Genomic DNA, 23,425 nt, shown 5'->3' on the forward strand with positions numbered 1-23,425 from the left:
TTTAGGTGATGTTGATTGATGAATAGACTGACACTCAAATCTCAATGTACACTGTTCTGGAGAGAAAAAAGCCCCAGCTCTCTAACCCTGTAGTTGTGGTATCGATCAGTCATGATCTGATTGAACAGGTTTGAGGGACTGAATGGTCTACTCTTGTTCCCATTGTGGCAAATGAGTGTCTTTAAAACTGGGTGTGTCTAGTGGCCCACCTCTCAACCTTTTGCAGAGCCTGGACATTCCCCATTTTGTGCAGGGACCAAATTTGGACAGATGAGAAGACCAGGGCCTTATGGGATTGGGGGGAGGGTGATAAATCGTATTTTGTTTTATATTTCATTGCAGCAATATGAATTAGGACAAAATCGTGGAGGCCAAGGTCTAGAAATGCCGTTTGGAGCCGAGTTTGTGATTAGAATATGCTGTTGTACTGTAAGTGATTATAGGACTAACAACAATTTAAGCAGGAGTAACATTGTTTTGCTGTGCCTCTTGGCCTAGGCGATCGGGGAGTTTCTTAAAACGTGGTCACATTTATCACGAGGTGTAATGATTGGCACCCCTGTCGGTGGGACCTGATTGAACAGCACTGTGCAAAGGCCAGGGGTACATAAACAAAGGAATTTGCAATTTTCCACAATGCATGTAGACTTAAAAAGCATTTGTTAATCGAATGCATCCCTACTAAGATGCTCAAATCACTTCAATATTTTAGACACCGTGCTTGGCTGGGTGTGCCCCGACTTACTGCCCGACGAACCTCACGTGCCCATATAAAATTAATTTAAAACTCCTCCAATATAAAAAAGGTGCCCGTTTCCTTCACTGGGCATCACTTCTGTCAGCGCGGCCTGGGGCCAAGGTCCTCCCTTCCTGCTTGTTGGTTGCGCTCTCCTTTCTCAGTTTGTATGTAGCGCCCTAAAAAAATGCCTGAAAGGCCTTGTAGAAACTCGTCAATAAGTAAAATCCCGCTTTTAAAAAGACAAAATAGCTTAAATATATCTTTATTTATTTTTGAAATGTATTTTGCATTCATGCGGTGGGTGGGTGTCGGCGGGTTGTTTGTGGGTTTTTGGCGGCGCCGCACGGACAGGCCGAGACGGGCCCGGGGTCCTGGGCCCAGGGCTGGAAGTGCGCGCCCGCTGCGCACTCCCGCTCCTCAGTCTCGGTGTGTTGTCGCGCGGAGAGGTTCGGCCGCGGCTCTTTTTCCGTTTCAACAAAAAGTCCGAACTTTCTCCCCACCCCTCCTTCCTCACCCCTTTTTTAAAAAATATACATTTAATAAAATCAACTACTCAGAGAACGAGAGAAAATGCCCGCAGTCACCGCCACAAAAGCGGCCGAATCCCGATCCTCTTCCACCGCCGGACCCGAGGCCGCCGCCGCTGCTGCGGTGAGTCTCCAGGCCGGGCAGGGGCAGGCGGCGCACCCGCAGAATGAGGCGCTCAGACAGGTCCTCAATGTCATCGACAAGAAAGTGCGGAACATGGAGAAGAAGAAGGTAAGAGAGGCCCCGCTGCACCAGCACAGGAGGCTTTGGCCTTCATTTAAAAAGGAAACGAGTCCAATAAGGAGCCCCTTAACATCGTAGCAGCAGTTTCCGATTTCCGTTTATCACGGTGTGAATTCCAATCTGTAATCTGAAAGTATATCTCAGCCTCTCCCAGTTCAGATATTCAGTTAGTTACTTTAATTAGTTTACAGGAAAGGTGCACTGTAGTTTAAAAGTAATGCCTAATATAAAATATTTGAATTTTTAAAAATATAATTAACATTTTTAAACTCCTGTTTTAATTTCATTTGCCATAAATGGTTTTCTTGAGTCGCAATTTGCACTTTTAACCAAGAATTAGTTTAAAATCTGCAAAAGGGATGTAGCCCAATTTTTTGCAATTTGTTACAGTTTTGAATAATTTGCACTCTTAATGGCCTGGAAAAAGACACATAGTGAATAAATACAGCTCCGTTCAGGGGTGATGTCTGGAAGCACTTTATCATATAGGGTGGTTTAAATCTGGAACTCTCAACCCAAAAAAAGCTGCTGAGGCTCGGTCAATTGAAAATTTCAAAATTGAAATTAATAGATTCTTACTAGGCAAGTGTATAAGGGTTACAGAACCAAGGTGGGTAGAAGGAATTAAGATACAGATTAGTCATGATCTAATTGACTCTAGTCGTCATCTCTCAGTCTAGAGTCCAGATATTCTTTTCTAAGTACAATTAATAGTGACAAAGCAACATACTTTAAAATATAATGTTCAAATAACCAATAAACAATCAAGAAAGGCAGAACTTAAGTAGAATAACCCAGAAGATGGCCTGTTAAAATACAATGCTTGTCTATAACAAAATACACAGCATGCATTTCTGAATAAAGCTACAAAGAAATACAAATGGTCACCCCTTAATATATAAATCTGCAACAAGACACTCTGGAACTTGTTTCATCTGGAAACAAGTCTTTGGGGGGCGCTGGGCAGCCTACTCGATTTCACGAGCCTGATACCGCGGCACAGTTATGAAAAGCTGATCTTCAAATTCGGTCTAATGCCTTTCCTGTTGGTGGATGAAGAATCATCTTCATTTGAGAGACACAGTAAACCATTTTCAGAATTTGGCTGGATGGTAATAGCCATGATTCCTTTCATTATGTCTGCAATATGGCTGAATAACGGGATGTGTTTTTCAGCCAGCTGTATCAACTTGCTTGCATTTTGTGGTGTTTGGCTGAGGTGACCTATGCCAGATGGAGGATCACAAGCTGTTCCTCATATAGGTGGGTTCCTGAAGTAACTTTTAATGTTGTGGTACAGATCCACATATCCTTCCTCAGAGTGCAACATCTCCTCCTGCCTCAAAATCATTCTATGGAAGCTGTGCTCATCCTGCTGATAGACAAAAGAATATGTTATAATGAAAAACTAGTTTAACTGGCCAATTGGGTAAAAGTACATGTGACTTTGTAACTAGCCATGGTATTGTGGAGACAATGGTACATCTGAAACCTCCGGGATAGGGACAGTGCAAATCCAGCTCTTCCTTTCTTTTGCCCTAAACCCCACCTGCCAAAGTTGCTTCAGAGTTTTATGACTGTGCTGCTAAAACCAGGAAGATGTTGGGTTGTTGAGGTCAAAGTTTCACTTCTTCCCCTGCCCTCAAATCATTCTATGAAGGCTGTGCTCATCTTGGTCAGGGACAAAATAATATTGTATAATGACTGAATAGTTTAATTCAGCAACAAGTTTGGGGGGAGGAGGGGGGGGGGGTGTCCAAAGAGGTTTGATTTTTGATCTAGTCAGGCTAGTTGCTGGACAGGATTTAAAAAAAAAAAAAAAAACTAGTTCACAAGAACCCAATCCAGATGAAAATATGCATCAAAAATGTACTTCAGTTCAAACTGATACTCCCGAATTAATTTGGTTGTCCTGTGTTCAGCAGATTGGAAAAATACCACCTCTTGCTGCAATCCGTGAGAACAGTGAGGAATAGCTATTTTGTGCTTGATTTATGTTGTCAACATTTATGTAGCTGAGTGTAGGAATGTTTTCTCAATAATATTTCCTATCCCAATTCCCTTTAAGTCTATTTTAATTGTATTTTCAAGCTGGTTTCAAGATACTGTAATGGCAAAGGTGTAGTTGCAATATTTTTGAACATTTAAAATTGCTAAAGCTTTAGCAGAGAAATATATATTATCTTTAAGTGGCTAATCCTCTGTTCTTTTTCCAGTTTTCTGTTATTTCATTTAGATGTTAGCTGTTGCTGTGGTATGGGTGCCAGTAGACTTCAGCATTTCACTCAAGTGGCCATTCTTCATGTGAGGTTGCTCACTCACTGTTGGCGGGCTGTTTAAGTAAGCATGGAGCTGAGCCAAGCACAACTTGTCCTCATCTGATGCGTGCACACTTCGTGAGGTGATCACTGGCATCAGGATTGCGAACCCTGGCTGACTTTTTTCACCTCACTAGCACGGGCCACTGGGGCCAGTCATAACTGCTGTTTTACTTGAGTCAGCTAACTTAGCACAGACATGGGATTCTTCTGGTCTGTGGAGTTCAATTTTACACAAGATAGTGCCGTTAACCACTAAGTCATTGAGGGAGCTTCTAACTTTAAATTACTTCTAGATACAAATCATGCATTTTTCAGATCCATTAAAAAAAATAATGTGCTTTTTCTTTTGAAATGGGAAGATTTACTTTTTGAACTGAAATATGTAGGGTGGGGAAAGTATTTTCTGCGCTTCTCACTTGCTTTGCTGATTAATGGAGTCCTTGAATTTTTGTGGAAAATATTGGGCATATACAAAACAAAATATTACATCAAGGTCAAAATATGTTAATTCTTTGTCTCTTCCCGGCTCTCCTCACTCCCACCATGTCATGCAACAAAGCAGTGTGGTAGGTCAGAAACAATCATGCATATTTTCTGGCCCTGCCTAAGTATCAAGCCCTTCAAGTACCCAATCAAATACAGTTCCCACCACTTGCACCACCCACTCTTAAGTCGGGCAACTGCCTATACCGGGCAATTTTCTAGCACCCTAGAAATCAATGACAAAGGCGCTGTTTAAAGCGTATTGAGCAGGCTGGCTATTTAGGGTCATTCAGTAAACTCTTTGTACCTCGTTAAGCACGATTACCATAGTTACTTACTTTTCTGTGCCTACCACTTAATTTATTCCTTTCAACCTAAAACTTTAACACTGAAGTCATTTGAAATTTACTAATTTCACACATCAGAGGCCGAAGCCACCAGTGCTGCAGGGCGAAAGGCAGCGGCGCTTGCTGCCTATGACTGTGAGCTATTCAATTTGAGTTCCTGAACTGCTGCCGCCGCCTTTGAGACCAGAAAGTTTCAAGTACCATTTAATAGTGCGGTGAGGCAAGTACATTAAAATCAACTTAAGTGTCAGCACTGTTTTGTGTAGTTTATTTGATTCAGACCCCCAGTATCTGTCAAATGCTGTTACCTTTAACGCACTTAGATTTGCTTTGTAACTTTTAACAATACACTCCAAATCTTCTGCAGGGTATCTGGGGCTATGATGGTTTTACCGTCCAATGCTTATAGTGGGCAAATCGTGTTGACACCAATGAGCCCACTATATAAGCAGTGGGGACTGTACTACCAGCTATACTTCTCGAGGCCCCAAAATGGGAAAGCTCTTAGGTTTCATTCTAACCAAAGCTTGTTGGTGCATCCCATCAAAGTGGTAGCAGGAGGGCCTCCCTATTAGTTAACATGGATTGAAACACTGGAAAATAAATTACCTGGTTTGAGTCACTTACGTACACTTTTGAGGTTGAACTGCAGAAACCTTTTTAAGAAACTGATCCCTGTTATTGGCTCACTTTTGGCCAGTCAGCATGCTGACAACACCCCTTGCATGTAGCTTGTGCACCCATAGAACAATTTCCATGACTCTTGTGATGCAACCAAAACCACACCGCCTGGCACTGTAGGCGAGCAAGCATGGAAGTACACAGTAGTACCATTGCCAGTCCAGAGGGGAAGCTCTCTTCCTGCTTCTGATAGACAGGTCACTTGTGGAGGTGCTTGTTAATGGTTTGATTATTTTGCCTCAATTGATGGTGGTTTGTGTTGAATTACACCTCTCTTTCCTTCCACCTCTACAGCCTGGCTGAGATCAGGATCTCTATTCAAAACTAGTAATCATTTGTAAATGTTAAACCTTCAGAGCAATGAGTTTATACCCAGATGTAAGCCTTGTTTCTTTATTGAGAACTGCCAACATGAGTAGATTTTAACAAACTATTGAATCTAACACGAGGTTTTTTTTAGGAAAGTAAAATATTGCAGATTCTGGAAATCTGAAATCAAAACAGAAAATGCTGTGCACACTCAGCAAGTCAGGCAGCATCTGTGGAGAGAGAAAAGTAGAGTTAATGTTTCAGGATGATCTTTTGTCAGAAACTGGAGATGCTACAGATGAACTGCTTAGAAGGAGGAACAGAGCTGTACAAAAGGAGGCAAGCTTGAGGAACAGCACCTCATCTTTCTACTAGGTACTTAACAGGCCTTCACATTGACTTTAACAACTTCATACCTAAACCACAGTACCCCTTTTCTCTCGGACAGCGGGTGCTGGTAACATAGGATGGGTGCACCAGTTCTTCCTGGGATGGGGGAAATTGTGGGCTGGTGCTTGAGATGGGGATTTACTATTGCTACATGGCTGGCAGGATGGCCTGCACCCCTGGTGGTGTCACCTGCCTTTTTCTTTCACAGTACTCCTGCGCCACTGGATTTTCCACCACCCCTGCACCCCCCCCCCCCCCCTTGCTATTTGTAGTAACCATTTATACATCCTCTGGGTCTTTGATACATCTGTTATTTCTCATTTTTCCCCTCATTACAGGTAGACTATCCTTTATCCGAACTTCTGAAACCCTCTATAAAAACCGAAGGTTTTTTCATTCCGCGTAAGTCGTGCGCACGACCCCGACCCCCACCCTTTTGGATAAGGGATAGTGTATCCTTTATCCGCAGTTCCGAAAACCGAAATCCTCTGAAAACCGAAAGGTTTCGTTCAGCGTAAGTCGTGCGCACGACCCCGACCCCCCCGCCGACCCCAACCCCCGCCGACCCCAACCCCCGCCAACCCCGACCCCCGACAAATTTCCCAGTCTTATAAAATACCTTCTGAAATCCGAAATTTTCCGAAAACCGAAACACGGCTGGTCCCGAGGTTTTCGGATAAAGGATAGTCTACCTGTATTACCTCCTTTTGTCTTGCACTATTATCACTTCCGTCATAATTATCTCCTGTCTTCCTTTTCTCTGGCACTCTTGTACTCCTTATAAGCTGTTTATCTGTAACATCTCCTGGTTCTGACAAAAGGTCAACAACCTGAAATGTTAACCCTAGCTTCCTTTCTCCAGATGCTGCCAGAATTTTCTATTTTTACAACAGAAAATAGTTCTTTCCTAATAAAATTGGACCACAGAAAAGCAGGGCAGAAACTCTTAAATGTAATGGACATGGGGAGAAAGAGATAATCCCTCAACCTGATCAAAACAAAAATTCAGACTTATCAGTCACTGATCCAGATGTAGTTTATTAATCAAAAGACTCCACTTTTGCACACTTATAACCGGTATTGTCTGTAGAAAGATTTGCTACAGTTCTGGGTAGAATGATCTCAGCCCTGTAGCTTTAGCTCTTTGGATGCCACTTGTTCCAACTGCAAGCTTGCAGGTTAAGATTGAACCCTGATTTTGATGGGCAACCAACAGGGTCTTTCCTTAACCAATGAGATTTAAGGATTGAGAAATAAACAGCAGAAGGACTGAAGAAGGTGAATTAATGGGAGTATATTCAATGTCAAATCAGATACAGAAAGAGAAACAGGGAAAGAAAGATTGGATTAAGAGGAAAAAATATATATACTTGGGTCTACTGTGCATAATTTCAAAATTTGCAGATGACACAAAAACTGAGGGGGGATCGTGTCAGACGGCAGGAGGACATGGACAGACTGGTGAAATGGGCAGACATATGGCAGATGAAATTTAATGCAGAGAAGTGTGAAGTGATTCATTTTGGTAGCAAGAATGAGGAGAGGCAATATACACTAAATGGTACCATTTTAAAGGGGGTGGAGGAACAGAGAGACCTGGGCATGTACGTATACAAATCCTGGAAGTGGCAGGACAAGTTGAGAACGCTGTTAAAATGGTATACAGGATCTGTGGCTTTAGCATAGAGTACAAAAGCAAGGAAGTTATGCTAAACCTTTTATAAAACACTGGTTAGCTGGAGTGTTGTGTCCAATTCTGGGCACCACACTTTAGGAAGGGTATCAAGGCCTTAGAGAGGATGCAGAGTAGATTTACTAGAATGGTACCAGGGATGAGACTAGAGAAACTGGGGTTGTTCTCCTTTTATAGCAGAGAAAGCTATGAGGAGATTTGATAAAGGTGTTCAACATCATGAAGGGTTTTGATAGAGTAAATAAGGAGAATCTGTTTCCAGTGGCAGAAGGGTCGGTAACCAGAGGGGACAGATTTAAAAGTAATTGGCAAAAGAACCAGAGGCGACATGAGGAAAACATTTTTCATGCAGCGACTTATGATCTGGAATGCACTGCCTGAAAGGGCACTGGAAGCAGATTCAATATTAACTTTCAAAAGAGAATTGGATAATGCTTGAAGTGGAAACATTTGCAGGGCTATGGGGAAAGAGAACGGGAGTGGGACTAATTGGTAGCTCTACCAAAGAGCCGGCACAGGCATGATGGGCCAGATGGCATCCTGTGCTGTACATTCTATGAAAGGAAAAGTAAGTGACATTTTTAAAATTGGCCGAAAAATTCAAAAGCTGAAGGAATGCGACTCTACACTTGTAATAGCTAATTTTCAGTGCCAGAGAGATTGATTAGCAGTAATTAATTATCATGGCGTTAAAAGGGTACTTGCGCTACTAATTACTAACCCATATTATTTGCAGCAGTTTTTGTTTGTATCTACCGTGCAAATACAGCAACTTCATGACATTCAATGCGTGTCAATGGTGAGGCAGACAGCAAAATGGCTTTTGCGTGAAGCTAATGGCAGAGCGGTGCAACTCTGACAGTAACTTTTGGATATTTGCATTTAACTGCACATGAGGTTGCTGTACCATTTAGGGATAAATAATGGCGAGCACCATTAACCTCACTCTTATTTTGACAGCAAATTCTGGCCTGATGTGTTTATGCTGGTGGATATATAAATGTTTCTGGCTGGTTTTTTTGGTAGCTGAGCAAATCCAAATTGAGGCAAGACTTGATGGTTTGGTCTAATAACATGAATGAATACTGGGCTTAGGAGACACTAAGCTGTGAACTTTGCTCGTGACTGAATGCTGACTAGCTGAATTAAAAAAAAAAAAAAAATGTAAGCAATAAATTGAAGCCTGGATTAACGAATGCATAGTAGGTGCATTGTGTATCATCTGCCACTACAGTAAATCACCAAGTGCAACTTTTTCTTCCTGTGGAATTGGTTTAGATGTTTTCACTAAGGCAATGAGCACTTCTGTTTCTCTCAACTTTTTTTGTATTAAATACCTCTAGATTGCACAATGAGCTGAAACCTTCCATTGAAATTATCATTTTACAATTCAACCAATTTTTGTATATTTGGTCAGTTATTTCTAGAAGAACGTTAAAACCATGAGAATAGATGCATTTTACTGTCTCTGAAGGTTGAAAATTGGAGAAAAACCTGGTGAAATTAGAATTGGCCTTAAAATCAGTTTATGAAACATAAACCGTTTCACAGTGGAAAATGTTACGCTTGTACAATTAAGTTATTTGGTTATGCATAGTGTCATTTCTTACTAATGAGTTGATTGTAAATTTCAGGACCAAGAAGAGCCAAATGTTAGCAGAGACTTTGTTGGACATTTATTGCCTGAAAAATACAATTGATTCTCTGGTTTTACTCATCTGAGTAATTTGATTTCTATACATTTTTGTACGGTGCTAATGTGCTACATGTGGTTGATATTGGAGGATTCTGAAAAGTACCTTGGTATTACAGAAGATTCAATCTCTGCTTGTAATCTCTGAGAAGGTCAGTTTAAATACTTTTATTGCAATTATCATACTCCAGACTGCATTCATTCATGCACCTCCTGAGGAATCAGCTACGTGTTGGAGAGCTTTTGGGAAAGTTGGTGACTACAACCTTTAGGTCTTGTGCATTGGTCAAACCATGGGTTAAATTTTTTGGGGAAATTTAAGTCCAACATTGAGTCAACATGGTTTTATGAAGGGAAAATTGTGTTTGATAAATCTATTGGAGTTTTCTGAGGATGTAGCTAGCAGGGTAGATAAAGAGGAACCAGTGGATGGCATTTACTTGGATTTTCAAAAAGCATTTGATAAGGTGCCACATAAAAGGTTGTTAGACAAGATATGGGGTTGGGGGTAATATATTAGCATAGACAGGATTGGCTAAAGGGCAGAAGACAGAGTAGGAATAAACGGGTCATTTTCAGGTTGACCAGTGGGATGCCGCATGAATCAGTGCTGGGGCCTCGGCTATTTACGATCTGTATTAATGATTTGGATGAAGAGACCGAGCATAATGTATCCAAGTTTGCTGACGATACAAAGCTAGGTGGGAAAGTAAGCTGTGAGGAGGACAGAGTCTGCAAAGGGATATAGACAAGTTAAGTGAGTGGGCAAGAAGGTGACTAATGGAGTATAATGTGGTGAAATGTGAGGTTCTTCACTTTGGTAGGAAGAATAGAAAAACAATATTTTCTAAATGGTGAGAAACGATTAAATGTTGGTGTTCAGAGGGATTTGGGTGTCCTTGTACAGGAAACACTGAAAGTTAACATACAGGTACAGCAAGCAATTAGGAAGGCAAACGGCATGATCTTTATTGCAAGGGGGTTGGAATATAAGAGCAAGGAAGACTTTCTGAAATTATAGGGCTTTGGTGAGACCACACCTGGAGTACTGTGCACAATTTTGGTCTCCTTACCTAAGGAAGGATATACTTGCCTTGGATGGGGTGCAACGAAGGTTCACTCGATTGATTCCTGGGATGAGCGGGCTGTTTTGTGAGGAGAGATTGAGTAGATTGGGCCTGTATTCTCTGGCGTTTAGAAGAATGAGAGGTGATCTCATTGAAACATAAGATTCTTGCCGGGCTTGACACGGTAGATGCTGAGAGGCTGTTTCCCCTGGCTGGAGAGCCTGGAACTAGAGGGAATAGTCTCAGGATAAGGGTTGGCCATTTAGGACTGAGATGAGGAGAAATTTCTTCACTCAGGGCTGTGAATCTTTGGAATTCTCTAATCCAAAGGGCTGTGGATGCTCAGTCGTCGAGTACATTCAAGGCTGATTTTTGGACTCTAAGGGAATAGGGATATGGGGATCAGGTGGGAAAGTGGAGTTGAAGTCGTAGGTCAGCCATGATCTTATTGAATGGCGGAGCAGACTCGAGGGGCTGCATGGCTTACTCCTGCTCCTAATTTTTATATATTTTCTTTTGTCTTAACTGCCAAATCTTTTTAGGGTTTTAATTGAGTATCCCTCTGGCACCTTTTTAAGTTTTTATTTGCAGTGTGTCATTGCATTCTGGGCAGTTGTTGCCAGTTCTTGCTCCTTCATGAGCTGATTTGATTCAGATGTTGTGTGTTCACTTCGGCTTGCTTAAAATGCCCCCCGCCCCCCTGGTTGGTTGGGCAAAGGTAATGGCTGTAAGTTCCCTCATTCCCTAAGTCATGGAGATGTGCCAAGTGGTTTGGGGTTTGTGTTCTTTATTCTGTGTTTTGCCACATCTGAAATGTGGATTTGATTGTTGCTTTGATAATGTCATGACATTTTTAAAGTTATGCTGCTTTTTAGATACATTTGTACTGGTTGACTGTTTTCAAGTTTGAAGTGAAGGGAAGCAACAATAGTGTCTTTTGGGTTGATCATTTATAACTGAAATAGATGGACATACAAAACCTACTGTAGTGATGTGTCTTGTTTACAGGGTTTATTTTACTAGTGTGATTTGCTAGGGTTCAATTGAATTTATTGTCCAGAAGTTCATTTGTCTTGTAACATCTGTGGCTGCTTATGTTAGTTATATTATTTCTCTATGCTTCATGGCCTTTTCTAGAGTTGAAGTGGTCGAACATTGTTTTTCCAGAAAGATTTCAATATGGTTTCTGCACAGCATTGATAAATTCTTCTGTTGTTTCACTTGGCTGTTTTCCATAGTTGAAATCCTTCTCCTAACTTCCCTTGCTAACCACATGCCTTTTTAAGTCTCCTCTGCGACTGGCTCTGTTAATTTTTGCATGCAGTGTTGTATATGGCAAGTGCATCAGTAATGCCAAAAGTTACCATAGTGCTGACTTCACTAATCCACAGTTCAACATGTTGCACAAAAATCCCCAGGGCTGTGAATAAGGATGAAATTGTGTTGATGCGCATGTAAATTTAGCCAGAAAAATCAAAAACCTTGAGGCTAGTGTATTGATTTATGATTTTTAAAAAACCACTACATTGAGAGTTCGAAAACACCATTGTCTCGAGTCAGGCCTACTTTACTATATTTGGTTACATTCATTCTGGTTGTCTACCAACAGATTTTGTTCCTCTTTTGGTATTAAATGAAACATATTTCTCTAAGCGAATACATTTTTTTCTGTTCCAAATGTTGTCTCTGGTGGGTCCCTAGGGCCTCATGCCCCTCTCTCGACCACTGCTAACACAGCTCATGGACAGCTGCAAGACAATGCACGAGAGTGATTGGAAGAAACCGCTCTGCTGTTTTTGCTTCCTATCTTTGTTTTATTTAGCATTTTTTGAAGAAATAGGTAGATTTTACAATGAGGAGTGCTAGTTCAATAAATACATCTTGAATTTTCTGTTTGAGAATTGCTGGCTTCAGGGCTAACCTGGACTGTATGGGAATTTGAAAGGATAAGGATTGTAAGCACTCTGGTAAGTAAATGGTCCCAATACTTGTCTATAAGATACAGCAAATACTGAGGCCGCGATTTTCCCATTGGTGGTGGGTTGGGTGCGGGTCAGGTGATCGGTGGGTTCCGGTCCCGCCGCCACTTTCAGCCGGTAAAAATTCGCGATTTTTGCCCTGATTGGGCAATTGAGTCCCTGCGTGTGTGTTCCCTGGCCAATTAGTGTTTTGGGTCTGTAACTCACCTCTGCTGACGTCTGAGCCAGCTGCGTTTAAGGGGCCCAGGCAGCCTTGGTTCATTCGCATTATTTGCTGCTGGATTTCCTTCCGACAGCTGCTGCCATGACTACCTCAAGGGCCGAGGCCTCTCCGAATTGATGATGACTCCTTCCGTGCTCTTGTGGAGGGAGTCGGAGGGCACAGGGCACACTGTTCCCATCCTCTGGGCAGAAGAAGCCACCACAGCAAGCCAAAGCAGTCTGGCTGCAAATTGCTCAGGAGGTGAGCTCCAGATCCATGTGCCCTCGAACCTGGGTGCAGTGCAGAAAATGGTTCAATGACCTGATCCACTCAGGAAAAGTGAGTATAATATCACACTTGTCCTCAATTTGCTCCCCATCTCCTCTCATCACCAGCACTCTGCATTGTCAACCTACTCCTGCACATCCCATTTTACCCTACATCCCTTGCACCCTTTACCATCCCTCTCTCTATGTACACAATCACTTCACTATTCGACTATGCTGCCCTCACACTCGCTATCACTGTGATGCGATGCCAACAACTAACAACACACAGGGAGGGCCCTTGGTATTGGCACCTCACTCTATCTTTGTCTCGCTTCTAAGCATTTATGCTATGGATTCTCTACATTCACTCCATCATTCTCACTCAAACTCCACGTGTGTCCCTCATTGCAGGAAAAGAGAGCCCACAATAAGAGGGAGAAGACTAAGACAGGAGGAGGGCCACCTACCATAGCCCATCTCACCAACCCTGAGGAGACGGCCCTGGAGATCATTGGAGGCGATGAGGATGTGGAAGTGGGGGACGGTCAGACGGGGGCAGCAGAGCAAGCTGGTGACAGAATAGATTTGCATCTCTCTCATTTACATTGCATGAGTGACTGATACGGCATCTGATGCTCCTACAGATTGACTTATGATCATCTGCACAATTCTATGTGCATGCTACGTTAATATCACATGTATAACTCACGCCTTTACTCCCCCACAGGACCATCAACAACCCCCTCCCCACTATCCAGGAGGAAGAGCCTGAGCCGGAAGACTCCTCAGCGGAACCTGCAACCTCTGAGGGCGCAGCGTCAGCAGAATTCGGCGCACCCAGCACCAGCGCAGACACTCACACCTCGGTGGGACTTTCGGGACATAGAGTAGTGTTGTCACCTGGTGTATCACAGCTCACAAGTGAGCGTCAGCAGATGGTGGAGACAAGGACAGCAGTGGAGAGTCCTCGTCGGAGGCTGCAGGGCGCTCCCAACTCTGCTCAGCTGCATGTGGACCCTGTGCCTCTGGGGCCATCTAGAAAGAGAGCGGTGCTGGAACTCCAGGAACAAGTGCAGGAGTCTCTGGCAGGTTTTGCATCCAGGGTAACTGCGAGTGGGGAGAGGATGGAGGAGTCCATGTCTAACATGAGCAGTGCCTTTGTGGAGGCAATGGTGCAAGAACGCACCACCACGGAAAGGATGGCTACGGTCATGGAGGAAATAAGTCACCAGAGTCAGGAAAACATGGTGAATGTTCAGAATAGACTGACATCCCTGGAGGAGTGCTGGTCTGCTATTGAGCAGAAAAACCAGAGCTTCATGGAAGTCCTTTTTGAGTAGGACTGCCAGTGCAGATTCAGGTTCTCGTGGTCCCCTCCTGATGTGCAGCAAGGTGCTGTCAAGCCACTTGCTAGCACTGAAGTGGGGCTGATCTATGCGAGGAATGTTGGTGGCAGGCAACAAGGAAGTGGGGGCTCCTCTCCAAGCGCTCACACTCCCATGCCACTGAGTAGCCCTCGGTCAGAGCCCTCACCCAATGAAGATGGGCGTCTCAGCCCCTGCACAGACGCAGGAGGAGCAGACTGTTGCCGAGCCCTCACAGGCTCACAAACCCAGAGGACACCCGCTAAAGGTGTCGAAGCAGGAGCAGCATGAAAGTGAGCAAGGTGCCTCCACATCTGCTAAAGCCACAGGGGAAGCACACGTTAGAGGAAGATAAAGCACAATTAGTCACAAGGGTAGTCTGTTCTGTTGTCTTTAATATTTGCCATTGTCATCCTTTTGTGTATTGATTAAACAGAAGTGATGGCAAACAGTTGAAGTTCTGGCCTATGTGATCTGGGAAATGGAAGTTGCACATTGAGGGCTCGGGGCAACTTGCATTTGTAATGATGGTGGTCAGAGTGATAGGAACCCACAGCTTCTTGTCCATGTCTATGGTGTATTAAGAAGGTGCCAGCCACAAGTGTTTGATTCATCTACCTAAGCGAATCTGGCAAAGATTAGTGCATCCCGGGCAGCAATGTGCTCGCGTGCTGCTGCAGCTGGCTCATCTGCCTCCGCAAGGTGGTCTTCCTCCTCATCTGAGGGGGCTATGCGCTGAGCCACTTGTTCCTCAGGCAGCTGCAAGCCACGAAGCTGTGTGATACTGTGCAGTGCACAGCAGGCCCTGGCTGCTGAGTACTGTAGGGATCCACCTGATCTGTCAAGGCATCTGAATCGCATCTTCAGCAAGCTGATGGTTTGCTCGATGATGGATCTGGTCGAAATGTGGCTGGCATTGTAGCACTACTCAGCTTCGTTTGATGGCCTCCTCAATGGCGTCATCAGCCACATCTTCAGGGGTTAGCCTTTGTCTCCAAGTAGCTCCAAGTGTTGGTGCAGCATTGCGCAGATGTCACTGACTACCTTTCGCGAAAGTCTCAGCCTCCTTTGGCATTGCTGCTCAGTCATTTTGAGGAAGGTCATCCTCGGCCTGTAAATCCTGCGTTGGGGGTATCTCCTGCAGCGACGTGCAGCCCTGCGCTGACGCCTTCTGCCCTGTGCAGCATCAGGTAGCTGAGCAGGAGGTTGGCGCTCCTGCTGTTGGTGCTGCTGCTGTGCCCGGTTCTGCAGCTGCCGCGGCTGCTCTTCCTCCGAATCTGAGGACCAGGATGAAAGGAAATAAATGGTTCCCATGCTGCTGGTATATATCTAGGTTGAGGAAGCGCTCAGTCAGTGTGGGGGGGGAGAGGGTTTTTCGAGGAGGTCACAGTGGAGATGGACCCCAGCTTCACCACTTCCAAGATCACTAGACCTGCAAAAAGTTTTCCCAAAAAACAAAGTTCTGCCATCTGCAACGGAGCCTTGTTAAGAGCTACGTTTTTATGCTGGAGCTGCAGCTGTGAAGAAGACAGCCACTTGTGAATCTGCCACAATCAGCTGGCGTGGTTTGGGAACGGCGTGGAACAGGCAGAAAAAGTGGCAAAATCTAAAACCGCTGTCAAAAAGCATTATCCAGGCAGTTAACTGCCTTAAGGGCCTATCCCGCTGCTTGGTGGCGGGACCGATCGGGAGTCTGGGAGGCCACCTTTGGGAAAGTTGCACGGAGGCGGGTTGACAGCGGGATCGGAACCTGCCGGTAATATTTGCGATTTTACCACCTGACCTGCCTCCAAATCCGCCCTTTGAGCGCCGGCAAAATCGCGGCCTTAGTTTCTGATGGATAAACTCTGCAGCCTTATTTCTAGCCCCCTCCCTTTTTGAATAATCGGCATTTTCTTCCCCGAGCCTGTTAAAATCTGATGTACAGCTTATGTGTATGACAAAAGAGTAGGCCACTTCACCGTGAATCTAGTTTTGAGTCTAGCCTATGTCGGTATACCTTCCTTCCTTGCACCTGTATGGGACCTTAACTGAAATTGTTCTGGACAGTCTCTTCATTTCTAGTGAGTTAGGTCCAGAGAATGCTATCCATAATTGAACTACGGTGTTGGCCTTACTTAGATATTAGTTGGCAGATTCAAGTCGCAGTAGGTGGCACATTTTAGTTAAGACTCTTTGTTGGGTCAGAAAAAAAAAGCTTGTATTATGCATGCAATATCTGACTTTTAGTTTCTTAACTACTTTTAACATCCAGTGTTTTCTCTTTTGAAACCCTGTCAATACTCTCAATTTATAGTGGGCGAACTGTGTTCTGTTTGCCAGTTAGTGCCATTCTCCAGTCAGTGGCAAATAGAAATGTTCACCAGCAGTGATGGACATTGCTAGAGGTTCTCTTTTTTCTGATCACAAATGGGCTGGTGAGCCAGCCTAGCCTGCTCATGCAGGTCAGGAAAGTGGATTTTGTTGTTATGCAATTTCTATTTGAAGAATGTTCCTGCTGCTCTATACCTGCAGCCTTATCAGGAAGTGGAGTAATGAATATAATTGGAAAAATGAGTGAACACTAGCAAAGAAAATACTAACCACTGTGGACGTTATTCAAAAAATCACTATACTTGTTATTGTGGCTTCTAATTTTTGTTTTTCCTTTATAATGTTTGTTAAATGCTTATATTCTACTTGTAATATGTGCAGTTTATACATGTACATATTTGTTGGCATGGTGTAAACTTGGCACTGATCAACAAGCTCTAACCAGGCTTTAAGCAAAATACCACTAAGTTTCAACAAGGACTTTGGTTTTCAATATCCAATAGGTGCCGGTTCCAGCTTGCGTAATCTGTAAAGAAATAAGAAAGTGATCAAGTATGACACATTAAGGTGTGAATTTAGTGTTTCAAGTACAGAATGTTTACAGACAAGGTCCAAAGCACCAACTATTTATAGAAGTTCATTTTTTTTTGATGTGCCTACGTGAGGGGAGAAATAATGTCAAATTTGACTATTATTCGAGTTTGCTACTAAATGTAGCATATTGATTCTTACACTGGCTCCGATAGGAAATACAGACAGTTCGGCGTGTATCCATTTATAACAGGATTCCAGCTGTTGATGAGGGAACAGTTGAGCCCTGGTAATCAGATACTTGTTGAAATGGTAATTTTGTGTTGAGAAAATAAGATAAAGCGGCACTGGGGTTTGCTTTGGAGTGAAGTGATGATGAATTCTCAATTTCAGCCAAAGGAAGGGAGGTTTACGGCTGCCTATACAAGGCTACTCGTATACTTTGCCTGGTGCAAATTTTGCCTTATATTACAGGTGGATTTTGGTAACACTTGGGAGAATTATGACTTTATGCACTCAGATTGTAGTTGTGACTCTCTCATTTTGACTGCAGGCCTGATGGTAAGTACTACTGGCAGTAGCCTTTTATTTTTGTAGCAGCATTTGCCTCTGGAGGCAGTGAAACCCCCCCTGAAGTGGGGGAGGGGGGGTGTCTCAGTACCTCCAATGGCACTGCTGCTTCATGGCTTGTTTTACATGTTTGCTTCTGCCAAATAAATGTGGTATTAGTGAAACTGGTGGTGAATGTGTGTAGGATACTCGCCTGTGGGGAGTGCACTGCCAGAGGGGTCTACAGAGGAGGTTAATTGACTATCCAGGCTGCACCCTGCTCATTGGGTGGGTGTTATGCTTTCACCAGGGAAACACATTCATTATGCTAGAGTTGCAGGTACTTTTCAACAAAGCTGGACAGTTTCAGTTTAGCATTAGGTCAGTGTTCAGTTGTGTTCGTAAGAAGCCATTAATCACAAATTTATACATCTAAATTATAGATTAAACGGCGATCCAAAATCTGTTTAAATATACTTAACTAGCCATTGACTGACGACATGATCTGTAATCGTTCCTTCCTCCTTGTATTGCCCCATGCATCTCTTGCCTCATTTTGCATATCTTTGTCGCTCCTTCTCTCCCAAATGCGCAACATGGAGTTTCCAAGAGGCTGTGGACAATTGATGAAATTGAAATAGGCCAGATTTAAAAATTGGTGTTATTGCTAACTCTTGCTAATCCTAAAGGCTTCTGTGTAATTCAAGTATTATACAGATTCTACAGAGCATTTTGAAGAGATGCAAAATAAATTCTTGCCAGTTACAACTTTTTGAAGCAGGAGAGTGAGAGCGCCACAATAATACAAAATGGATGGTGCCAATTACATCACCTTGAGTGTGCTAACTCAGTAACTGAAGTGACCTTCACATACTTTCACATTCGTCTTCTGGTCCATGCTATCTGAAGAGTTTTCTGAATAATAGAAGGTTCTTGTCCACATTTTGTCCCACCCCAAGCATTGTAAGATTTCCAGTACCCTTTATATCTTTGATTGTGGTGCTCCACTGTGTATGTGGGCTATATTAATCAAGTTGTATTTTGTCATGGTTTAAGTATATCTGAATACAATGGAAAGTGGATGCTTGTGGGCATTCGGTGCAGAATCTGTAGCATGCGTATTTGAAACAAGAAATGTGGGAGGCAAAATGGAAAGGGATACTATTCAGTAACGTGGGAGGATCTAAGCTTTTTTTGATGTATTTATCTCGTCTGTGGATTTTGAAGACTGAAAATTCAGTACATTTGCTACATTCAGATAATTTCACCATTTTGATCTGGGAATTGCTTTTTGTTAAAGGGCAAGCTGGATGACTACCAAGAAAGACTCGACAGAGGTGAAGTCCTTAACCAAGACCAATTGGTAAGTGATTTCTGGATTTAAACCGCACCCCCCCACCCCCGCAGTTGATAGAACTTCACAAGCTCATAGTTGGGGTGAACATCCTTTTTTCTGGGAAGATCCGTTTCCTCCCCATCCCCATTCTCTTGTGTAGTGTGCCAGCCAAATACTGGCAAAATTGTGCTGAAAATAATAGATCCCCCAACCTCAGCCATAAAACTATCTATTTGTACCAGCAGAGTGCAAACTATTTTAATCTTGTATTTGGATTAAATGGATTGTTCATTGACTTTGTGTGAAATACATCTACCCCTTCGCCCAGCTTTATTTAAAAAAAAAAAAGCTTTACTGTAATTACATATGTGCAGCTTGGAAGAGTAAGTCTTATTTTGTACTCTGCCCCCCTTTGAGTACTTTCACCAATTCCTTCCTTTATAACACTCAAGAACAGAGTTCCCCTTTCCCCTTTCTATCTTTCGAAGATCTATTGGCGCAAACTTTAGTTGATGTTTTGTAGCAATAAGATGCATGTCACCTGGTCCGATATGTTTTGCAAAAGCTTTTGTAAAATCAGATGAAGCTGGTCTGTTTTCCAGCATTTTCTTGGCTAAGACTGGATGACTGAATCTTGCTATTCCTTGCTGTAATGTATGCATGAATATTGATTGAAGCCGATAATCCTGTTGGCTATATTTTAGGTTGCTTTCTAATAGTGCACTAATATTTCTTTTCATGCCTTGGTCTCCATTATGTTCGTTGCTGTTTTTTTGCACCACAAATGTAAATGTAGTAGCCGCGCCTCTAGCCAAGCTGTTCCAGTACAGCTGCACCACTGGCATCTATCAGACAATGTGGAAAACTGCCCAGGTATGTCCTGTCCACAAAAAGCAGGACAAATCCAATCCGGCCAATTACTGCCCCATCAGTCTTCACTCAATCGTCAGCAAAATGATGGAAGGTGTCATCGATAGTGCTATCAAGCGGCACTTACTCACCAATAACCTGCTCACTGATGTTCAGTTTGGGTTCCGCCAGGACCACTCGACTCCAGACCTCATTACAGCCTTGGTCCAAACATGGACAAAGGAGCTGAATTCCAGAGGTGAGGTGAGAGTGACTGCCCTTGACATCAAGGCAGCATTTGACCGAGTGTGGCATCAAGAAGCCCTAGTAAAACTGAAGTCAATGGGAATCGGGTGGGAAAACTCTCCTGGCTGGAGTCATACCTAACGCAAAGGAAGATGGTTATGGTGGTTGAAGGTCAATCATCACAGCCCCGGGACATCGCTGCAGGAGTTCCTCAGGGCAGTGTGCTAGGCCCTACCATCTTCAGCTGCTTCATCAATGACCTTCCCTCCAACATAAGGTCAGAAATGGCGATGTTCACTGATGACTGCACAGTGTTCAGTGCCATTTGCAACTCCTCAATAATGAAGCAGTCCATGGCCGCATGCAACGAGACCTGGACGATGTTCAGGCTTGGGCTGGTAAGTGGCAGGTAACATTTGCGCCACACAAGTGCCAGGCAATGACTATCTCCAACAAGCGAGAGTCTAACCACCGCCCCTTGACATTCAGCAGCATTACCATCGCTGAAACCCCCACCATCAACACCCTGGGGTCACCATTGACCAGAAACTTAACTGGACCAGCCACATAAATACTGTGGCAACAAGAGCCAGTCAGAGGCTGGGTATTCTGCGGTGAGTGTCTCGCCTCTTGACTCCCCAAAACTTTTCCACCATCTACAAGGCACAAGTCAGGAGTGTGATGGAATACTCTCCACTTGCCTGGATGAGTGCAGCTCCAACAACACTCAAGAAGCTCGACACCATCCAGGACAAAGCAGCCCGCTTGATTGGCACCCCATCCACTACCTTAAACATTCACTCCCTCCACCACCGGCGTACCATGGCTGCAGATGTGTTTCATCTACAAGATGCACTGCAGCAACTCGCCAAGGCTTCTTCGGCAGCACCCCCCAAACCCGCAACCTGTTCCATCTAGAAGGACAAGGGCAGCAGGCGCATGGGAGCACCACCACCTCCAAGATCCCCTCCAAGTCACACACCATCCTGACTTAGAAGTATATCGCCAATCCTTATCATCGCTGGGTCAAAATCCTGGAACTTCCTCTCTAATAGCACTGTGGGAGTACCTTCACCACACGGACTGCAGCGGTTCAAGAAGGCGGCTCACCGCCACCTTCTCAAGGGCAACTAGGGATGGGCAATAAATGCTGGCCTTGCCAGCGACGCCCACATCCCATAAACAAATTTATAAAAACTGTTGGTTTGTTTTGCCTGTGGTTAAAAGTTAAGGTTTGACTGATGGTTTTTAAAATTATTTTTCTTAACAGAATAAAGTCTGATATTTTCATGTTCTTGTTACATCTGTAAGCTGCATAAAGATAGTTTACATTGGTCAGGAGCAGTGCATCCAGTATCTCCCACTGACCACATCTTGGCAGCATGTGTTCTATAGTAGGTTTTGGGAAAGATTTAAAAGTTTGAAATGTCAATAGTAACGGATTTTGCAGACCTAACATTGCAGAGTCCTCTCGATTTTCCTTTACTGCTTCTACCCAAATATAAATCCAAAGACCTAGGTAGTGAGTAAAGGTGGGCCATATATAGGTTTTTACATCTACCAGGAAAACTCAAAATTAATGTTTTTCTGTGTTGGTAGTTGGGGGCTTGAATTCTTAGCAGCAATAATCATATTGTTGTACATTGACTTCATTTGCTGAAAGTATTCTGCTGTTAACTGATGAGAATTTGTCAGTTCTTTGGCTAATCACTTGCAGGATTTACTAAAGGAGCAAATACCTTTTAAATTGATTTCCCTCTGACAGACCAAGGAAGGCATCGTGCGGTATGATCAATTCAGTTGATGGACTTTTAAAGATAAGTGAAAACATATTTTCATTTTCTTGTAGGAAGCTGTTGGAAAGTTACAAGAAGTTGCAAATAACCTGGAGTTTGCGCGTGAATTGCAGCGGAGCTTCATTGCATTAGGCCAAGATGTAAGTATGCAAGAGATGGGGGTGGTGGGGGGCAGCTAATTGGATAGAAACTGCTGGCACATAATTAACAGATTGTAGTATTACTGTCTTTCACCTTTTGAAATGTGTACTTGCTACATAGATGCAGCATTTTCTCCAGCCCTTGCTACATATAATCATCTTCTGTTAATTTCACTTTTTTTATTCAGTAGTTGCCGACATTTTGATTTGCTCCACAACAGGGGAAAAAACTCTTGTTTGATGTCCAATTTGATTCTTTGTGGTTAATTTGTGTTTAGAAAACTTCTGCCAAGGAATAATAAGTTAACTTTAAAAAAAAATAAACCACTACCATTGTGTTAACTTGGCTTTGGGATGTGTTATTTGCATTAATCTGTCATATTCTGCCATAAGGTTCTTTTCAGAAATGGATGTACACATCTTGCTCCAAATTTTCTGACGGATCAACTCTTTCAAAGTGATTTTGAAAGAAAGACTGATCTTGGTTCAGCTCCCCTAAGAAACCCAGGAACTGGTGTTCCAGGTCAGAGACTAGAATGCAGATCAAGGGACACTGATGGTGCAAAGTTGTTCATTTTTGACCCAAGTTTACACCCAACAACCTGATACAATGAGAATCTATTTTGTTTCCTGGGCTCGTGTCCTATGCAAAACTAGCTTGGATAGCCTCAATCCAGTTCCCCAGTGCCATGAACTCAATACAGAAATTGTCCCTAATTGACATTAATCTGCAATCTCCCTCAAGCCATAGGATACCTTTATGGAAATGACAAGGTATCAGATTGGTGCAGTGGGCCATCTTCTGAGATCGGCATAAGAGGTATTGTCAGTGCTTTAGTCTATATCTAAATGTTATACATCGCCTGGAATTGCTTGTTACTGACACTGCCCAAAATGGAAAGTGTTACATTCTGCAGTATCGACGGTCCTTATGTTGAACACAAAGATCTCTCTCACACATCCTAAACTGGAAATCAGTGATCTGTTCCAAGGAGCCATTGTCTTTGAGCAGAAACCACTTTGCATTCTGCATTGATTCACAAAAACCAAATAAGGTGATGTCATGATCCTCTGGGGTGTACACTTTTGCAGCTTTTACCTTTTTAAAAATAATTAGTTTCAGCACTTGGTGCTGGTATTAATCAGTCTTTTAGGTTAACTTGGCTGACTAACATTTTGACTTCTGCAGTGGACTTAGCCAGTACCTCAGCAGTCAGTGTAGTATTAATGAGGCTTTAGTTCTGAACTCTGCAGAACTTGGAAGTGGGGCTTATTCTCTACAGTATTTAGAGTGCTGGTCTTAACGTATTCTGGAACCAGATGAAACGAATACTGCTCCAGGAGCTTTGGGTTGCTG

At 43.3% G+C, this 23,425-nt stretch overlaps 1 protein-coding gene across 7 annotated transcripts in view; it reads left to right on the forward strand.

Annotated features, from left to right (window-relative positions):
- The first annotated feature begins 369 nt into the window (after nt 1–369).
- The window catches only part of caprin1b (cell cycle associated protein 1b), a 121,355-nt gene continuing 98,299 nt past the window's right edge, over nt 370–23,425 (forward strand). For 2 of the 7 annotated variants that reach the window (XM_086008053.1, XM_086008050.1), the window contains exons 1-3: nt 1,162–1,498; nt 19,002–19,064; nt 21,982–22,068. In XM_086008053.1, the coding sequence (XP_085864179.1) occupies nt 1,310–1,498; nt 19,002–19,064; nt 21,982–22,068 (339 nt within the window). In that variant the 5' untranslated portion in view covers nt 1,162–1,309. Of the gene's footprint in view, nt 430–1,161; nt 1,499–19,001; nt 19,065–21,981; nt 22,069–23,425 lie in introns of those variants that run through there. The other 5 variants (XM_086008048.1, XM_086008054.1, XM_086008049.1 and 2 more) reach the window with 4 other exon arrangements.

Source organism: Somniosus microcephalus, chromosome 15 (assembly GCF_052327205.1).
Source record: "Somniosus microcephalus isolate GS21.2 chromosome 15, FLI_Smic_1.0, whole genome shotgun sequence".
NCBI lineage: Eukaryota > Metazoa > Chordata > Chondrichthyes > Squaliformes > Somniosidae > Somniosus > Somniosus microcephalus.